Here is a 7134-nt window from a genome sequence, read left to right as displayed (position 1 = left end):
CTCGCCCTTTTATGCCATCTTTTCTCAATAGGCACAGGGGACCCCCAAGGGAGGAGGCGCTCCAGACTGAAGGAGGAGAGTACCTGGCATGGACGGGTGGGGAGGCGCAGGGACCCCAAGGTGTCCAGGGAACAGTAAGGAGATGAGTAATGGTGAGGGTCCCACCTCCCGAGCGTATCTGTGCTGAGTGGCTGTGGGCTGGGTTTCATTCCTCTTTAGAGCAAGGCTGAGGCCAGAGCCACCTAGGGGCCAGGATAGAGGACGTACCACATGACAGCAGTGGCCTAGACCCCTCACGAAGTCTCACTGGGCCATATCTCCACCAGGGCACGGCAGGGACCGGTATCACCAGCGGCCCCCTGCACAGATGGGGAAGCTGAGGCCCAGGTCCCAGTCAGCCAAGCCAGCTCTTCCAACACTCAGCGGTCCCAGCAGGTGAGGCTGACCAGAGCCTGCCTGGGCTAAGAGGCTGCGCTCACCAGTGCCAGCTGTGATTGGTCACCAGGATGCCCGAGCGCGCTGGCACAGGCCCAGGGCACCCTGCAGAGCAACCAACCCTCACCGAGATCCCCAGGGAAGGGGCTGTTGTTGGCCCATTGTACGGAGGAGGGCACTGAACCCTTAAGAGGCTCAGGGCCTCGCCCGGTCACACAGCTGGAAGGCGTCGGCGCCAGAGCCAGGAAAGGGACCCGGAAGCCCGACCCGGACCCTACACCCGCAGAGGCGAAAAAATCTGCGTAGCGGGTCCCGGGCCAGTGGCCCGTGGTGGGCGTGGCCGAGAGGGAATGGGGCGGAGAGAAGCCGGTGAGGGCATGGCGGAGGCGGAGGCGGAGGCGGAGCGGGAGGCCGCGGCGGCCTTGATTGGATGCCGCCTTAAGCTCGTCATGGATAACGTTTTTGACCTGGAGGCCCCGCCCCCGACCCGCCCCCGAGCCGCCCACCCGAGCGCTGCCCCGCCGGGCCCCAGCCTAGGCCCCGCCCTGGTCACGCCCCCTCTGCACCGCCCGGCCCCGGCCCGGCCCCGGCCCGGCCCCGCCCCGCGGTGGGGCCTCCGCAGCGACCCGCGGTTAACGCTTCCCCAGAGCTCCGGCTGCGCGGCCGGGAGTCGGGGGCAGGCGGTCAAGGCTGGCGGGGCCGGACCCCCTCCTTGCCCTTTCTCCCAGGAGGCGCTGGACTCTGGGGGCGGGCGTGAGCCCCTCCGTCCCGCGCCCAGACCCGGGTAGTGAGCCCTGTGCCTGCATTAACTGTGGGGTTTCTGGTGTTGTTTTTTCCTTAACGTCTTTATTGAGACCATACAGTTCACCCGCTTAAAGCGCACGATTCGGTGGGGTTTTGTTGCGAGCAACCGTGGCCACTATCTAATTCCAGACCATTTCACCTCCTTAAAAAGAAGCTGGGCCCGGCTGGGCGCGGTGGCTCAAGCCTGTAATCCCAGCACTTTGAGAGGCCGAGGAGGGAGGATCACCTGAGGTCAAGAGTTCGAGACCAGCCTGGCCAACATAGTGAAACCGCGTCTCTACAAAAAATACAAAAATTAGCCGGCCGTGGTGAGCGCCTGTAGTCCCAGCTACTCGGGAGTCTGAGGCAGGAGAATCGCTTGAACCCAAGAGGCAGAGGTTGCAGTGAGGCGAGATCGTGCCATTGCACCCCAGCCTGGGCAACAGAGCGAGACTCTGCCTCAAAAACAAACAAAAAAGAAGCCGATCCCCATCCGCAGTGACTCGCGTTTCCCTCCCCCTCCCCCGTCCCCGGCAACCGTGCATCTACTTTCTATTCCTGTGGAGTTGCCAGTTCTGGCTCTTCCTGTGAATGGATTCCCATGCTGTGTATTTTGGTGTCTGAATTCTCTGACTTGCGTCTCAGCCCGCACCCACGCTGCCGCAGTCCGCGCTCGCTGCTTTTAGGTTGAACGCGGCTGCACCGTGCGGGTGCCCGCGCTCCGGGCGCCCCTCGCCGGTTCAGCCCCGGGTTGGGGGCGGCGCTTGCCTCGCGGCTGCGGGTCCCAGCCTGAACCTGTGTCTTGTTCCACCGCCGCAGGCGCCCGCCACGGAGCTGCTGCCTCCTAGGGAAATGGTTCCATCGTTGAAGGAACGGCCGGACTGTCTTTCGCAGCAGCGGCCCCATCTGACCCCACAGCACGACCGCACGAGGGTCCCGAGCCCCGACCCTCGCAGCACTCGCCACCTCGGCCGCGTGGTTGCGGCGGTCTCGGCGGGGCAGGGGGTCCCCACGCGGGCTGATTCTCGTTTCGCGTGACCGATGGTGCTCATTAGCCATATCTATACATCTTTTTTTTTTTTTTTTCGAGTCGGAGTTTCGCTCTTGTTGCCCAGGCTGGATTGCAATGACGCGATCTCGGCTCACTGCCTCCCGGGTTCAAGCGATTCTCCTGCCTCAGCCTCCCGAGTAACTGGGATTACAGGCGCCCGCCACCACGCCCGGCTAATTTTTTTGTATTTTTAGTAGAGACGGGGTTATACCATGTTGGCCAGGCTGGTCTCGAACTCCTGACCTCAGGTGATCCGCACGCCTCGGCCTCCCAAAGTGCTGGGATTACAGGCGTTGAGCCACCGCGCCTGGCCCATCTCTACATCTTCTTTGGAAAAATGTGTATCCAAATCCTTAGCCGTTTTATAGTTAGATTGCATTTTTATTATCGAGTTATAAGAATTATTTATACCTTCTGCAAGGAAGTTCATTATCAGATATAGGATTTGCAAATATTTTCTCCCATCTGTGGGTCGTCTTTTCACTTTTCTGATGGTTTCCTTCGAAACACAGACTTTTTTGTTTGGGTGCAGTGTATTTCTTACTGTGCTTTAAAGACGAACACGTTTTAAGCAAACCCCGCGCGGGGCGGAGCAGGGCGGAGTCCCCGGCGGGAAGGGCCCCGAGACCTCGGCTGCGCCTGCGCCGACGCCGGCGCGTGAGCCCGAGCGCGTACCCGGCGGAGCGCGCGCCCGCCCCCGAGTGCGCCTGCGCGGAGCTCGTGGCCGCGCCTGCTCCCGCCGGGGGCTCCTTGCTCGGCCGGGCCGCGGCCATGGGAGAGGCCGAGGTAGGCGGCGGGGGCGCCGCAGGCGACAAGGGTCCGGGGGAGGCGGCCACCAGCCCGGCGGAGGAGACAGTGGTGTGGAGCCCCGAGGTGGAGGTGTGCCTCTTCCACGCCATGCTGGGCCACAAGCCCGTCGGTGAGCGCCCAGGCTGCGGACGCGCGTGGGGGCGGGGCGGGCAACCGGCGGGGCGGGGCGGGGCCTGCGCTCGCGACACCCTCGCCCCACGCTCCCCGCCGAGCCCGGGCCGTGACAGCCCCGCCACACCCGTCCCGGGACCCCCGCCCCCTCCCACGCGCCCTTCGGACCCCGCCCCGGACCCCGCCCACGACCCCTACCCCCGTGACACCGCGAGGCCGCAGCCCGCAGTGCCCTACCCCCACCTCCGCCCCGGGACACCCCACCCCCTCCCACACACACCACCCAGCCCTGCCCCCCGCACAGTCCCTCCACACCCTGGCCCTCCCCATCCCTCCGCAGCCACCCTTGCCCCTCCAGTCCCCAGGGCAACCCGTCCCCTCCATCCCCGTTCTCCTCCCCGCTCACCGGTTATCCCGCCGCCCCTCCTCCCCTCAGGTGTGAACCGACACTTCCACATGATTTGTATTCGGGACAAGTTCAGCCAGAACATCGGGCGGCAGGTCCCATCCAAGGTCATCTGGGATCATCTGAGCACCATGTACGACATGCAGGCGCTGGTGAGCCCAACCGCCCTCCCTGTGCCGCCCGATGGGGGCACGAACCCGCACACCGCTCTCTGAGGGTCAGCCTGAACTGGGCAGAGGCCCCTCCATGCCTGCTGGGGTCTGCTGGGCAGAGTAGAGACCCCTCTATGCCTGCTGGGGTCTGCAGTGAGCTCTCAAGGTCAGCCCGAGCTGGGCAGAGGCAGGCTCCTCCGTGCCTACTGGGGTCCGCTGGGCAGAGCCCCCTGCAGTGAGGCCCGTCCTTAAGGAGGGCATCCCGGGCCTCCAGAGCCTGTCATGGAAAGCACAAACACAGTGCTAGCAGCTGGCTAGCTTTTCAGGGGGCCTGCTTTAGACTGGGTGCTGGGCCAGAGTCTCCAGCTGAGACCCTGGGGAGGGAGGAAAGGATGCAGAGTCCCGGGCCCTTAGGCCATTGTCAGCCTCCTGGGAGGCCCCCAAAGTGCTTTAGGCAGAGGGTGACCCTATCCAAGTCACACCAAGGTGAATTTGGTGACTTCTGTGGGAGTCAGACAAGTAGAGTTCCGGTCCTCACAGAGCTTGGAGCTGGCAGTGTGTGACGGGCGAGCAGGTTAACTAGGTAAGCAGGGTGGCCAGAAGAGACAGGTGGATGTTCCAGGCCCTGTGGCAGCAGGAGGTGGTGGGTCCAGGAGCTCAAAGAAGGTGGTGTACTTGGAGAGTGGGGTGGGGGTCAGGGGTCAGGTGACCAGGAGGAGTGGGGACCTGTGCTGGTGGAAAGAGAGTCTGTGCCAGCCATGTTGGACTCAAGGCCACACCAGCCATCCCAGTACGACATAGGTCTCCCCCTCTGGTCTGTGTGACCTCAGAAGGGCAGTGCCTGGCAAGCACTCTCTTCTTCTTTGCCTGGTTCTGTGCCTGTGGCGCTCCCAACCGACACCCTCGGTGTCCATGGGCTCCTGCCACGTGGATGAGAACTCGAGGTGCCCGCGGCCTTTCCCCAGAGCTGTCACTGTGCCCTCTGCACACCGCCTTGGGGAACGCAGTCTCATGGTGAGACCACAGGCCATGGTGGGCAGGCGGGGCCCACAGGTGTGTGTCACCAGGGCTGCCTGGTCCTCAGGGCCCGCCTTAGTGATGCTGGCCCCAGTGGGTCTTCCTGACTCCTGCACCTGCTTCTGCTGGTTCTGCCCTCCCTGGGTCTGTCTGGAAAGCCCAGCTGTGGCAGGCGCTGTTCACAAAAAGAAGAAATGCCCTTTGCCCTTTGCCCTTGCCCCGCCCGCCGCAGCCTCCAGCACAGTGATGTGTGCTCATTGGCTGCTCCCCAAGTGGCTCTTACACGGCTCCAGTGACTTCTTGAAACTGCATTTTCACCCTTGTTTCTTAAACAAAACTCTCTATTTGATATCAGCATGAGTCTGAGATTCTTCCATTCCCGAATCCAGAGAGGAACTTCGTCCTTCCAGAAGAGATCATTCAGGAGGTCCGAGAAGGTGAGACTCGGGAGAGGGTGGGCTTGGGATTCAGAAAAGGCCAGACCCTGGCCAAGGGCAGGGAGGTGAGGGTGAGGACCCCGGGCCTCCAGGGAGGTGTGAGGGTCCGGCGCAGACCCCGCCCCACCTGTGCTTGGGTGGTCTTGGAACCTCCGGGATTGGAGAGGACTTTGTTTGAGAGCAGTGGCTGGACGGAAGCTGAGGCCTGTGTGGGCAGCAAGCGTCGGAGCAGTCCCTGGCCTGACCATCCCCCAGCGTCGGCCACCACCGTGGGTTTTCGGTGAGCGTCAGCTGTCTCCTCCACAGGAAAAGTGATGATAGAAGAGGAGATGAAAGAGGAGATGAAGGAAGACGTGGACCCCCACAATGGGGCTGACGATGGTGAGTGTGGAGCTCACCCTGCCCTGATGCCCTTTGGGGCTCAGCACCCCAAGGCTGCCCTCAGGCAGGGCACAGTCAGGTGGGCGTAGAGCCGGCGGTACAGAGGCCCCAGGCAGGTCATCTAGGCACAGGATGGATCCTGCAGTGCCCCCTCCCCAGGAGCTGAGTGCCTGCTCCATGTTGTAGGCCGGGGTCTGAGCGGCGGTCCCTGCAGTGCCCGCCACAGGCAGGTCCTCAGGAGGACCAGGCCCCTCTGTGGGCCCAAATGCAAGGGGCCTCCAGCTCAGGAGGAAGCTTTGGGTTCGGAGGGTCACGTGTCAATATGCAGATTTTTTTAACTGAACAGGAAGACAAAAATAAGATTCTGGATATTCTGTTTTCAGCCAAGTGATTTTTTGTTTCTCAGTTTTTTCATCTTCAGGGAGTTTGGGGAAAGCATCAGAAAAACCCAGCAAAGACAAAGAGAAGAACTCCTCAGACTTGGGGTGTAAAGAAGGCGCAGACAAGCGGAAGCGCAGCCGGGTCACCGACAAAGTCCTGACCGCAAACAGCAACCCCTCCAGTCCCAGCGCTGCCAAGCGGCGCCGCACGTAGACCCTCAGCCCTGGCGGCAGCAGAGAAGCGGGCAAGGAGCTGTGGTCGATGAGGGGGTCGGCTGGGTCTGAGTGCCACCCCCCAGGCCACAGTGATATCATCCCAGTGCTGTGAGCCCACACTGCCCGCCGTCAGGCTCTCAGGTGAACGTGGCCATCAACAGGGAAACGTGTGTGTCAGTTGGACCATGTGGGACCCTGATGGACCTGAAAGACCAGGATCAATCCAGCTCAGATATTGAGGGCTCTGAAGCCTCGTTCTGTCTTCTCTGGAGCAGCTGTGGCTTCCCCGTGGCTGCTTGGTGACATGGATTAGCGCTACATGGGCTGCAGCGTTTGGGATCCAGGCTACCTAGAGGGGCATCGGGCCAGGGGAAAACCTCGGATTAGCAAGCAATAAAAACATGACCTCACTCTTCCTCAAAGGAGCCACTGGTCTTCCCTGCGTGACTCAGTTCTTTCCATTTGTTTGTCCCGCTGCAAGCGTCTTTCTGTGCTGACTGTGACATCAGAACATGGCCTTCCTGTCACCCCTCCGTGCCATGCACTGAAGGCCACCCCCCCTCTACCTGGGAAACTAAGAACTGGATATTTTGCCTCATTCACTTGTACTGTAACAATGTATATAATTTGGTTGGTATTTCACTATTTAATTTTTAAGGAGCCTATTTTACTAGTGTTTTATATGAACAAAGTACTGCAGAAGTTAAACCTGTGTTGTATTTTTTCTGAGATGTTTTGCTTTAAGAGATACTTTTTGCTCAGTTTTTATATGCCAGATACAGAGAATTTGTAGCGGTTATTTTTGTATGATCTAGTAACTTGCAAACAGACCAAATGGGTGAGAGGCGGGGACCGTGCAGCTGTCGGGCTGATGAGGAGGAGGCGGCCGCCCCAGTGCTGATGGAGATACCACTTTTGTGTGACTGCGAAAATTAAAGCACAAAAAAATCCAACC

General features: G+C 60.9%; 1 protein-coding gene across 1 annotated transcript; it reads left to right on the top strand.

The window, feature by feature from the left end:
- The first annotated feature begins 2974 nt into the window (after window positions 1-2974).
- Window positions 2975-7132, top strand: MRGBP (MRG domain binding protein). The gene is made up of 5 exons (XM_032142049.2): window positions 2975-3188; window positions 3627-3748; window positions 5121-5202; window positions 5509-5583; window positions 5990-7132. Exons 1-5 carry the CDS (start codon window positions 3041-3043, stop codon window positions 6175-6177), a joined length of 615 nt encoding a protein of 204 aa, XP_031997940.1. The 5' UTR covers window positions 2975-3040; the 3' UTR covers window positions 6178-7132.
- The last annotated feature ends 2 nt before the right edge of the window (window positions 7133-7134 follow it).

This window comes from Hylobates moloch, unplaced genomic scaffold (assembly GCF_009828535.3).
Source record: "Hylobates moloch isolate HMO894 unplaced genomic scaffold, HMol_V3 SCAFFOLD_21, whole genome shotgun sequence".
Classification (NCBI taxonomy): Eukaryota; Metazoa; Chordata; class Mammalia; order Primates; family Hylobatidae; genus Hylobates; species Hylobates moloch.
Note: the sequence above shows the minus strand (reverse complement) of the source record. Positions and strands in the feature narration are given on the sequence as shown.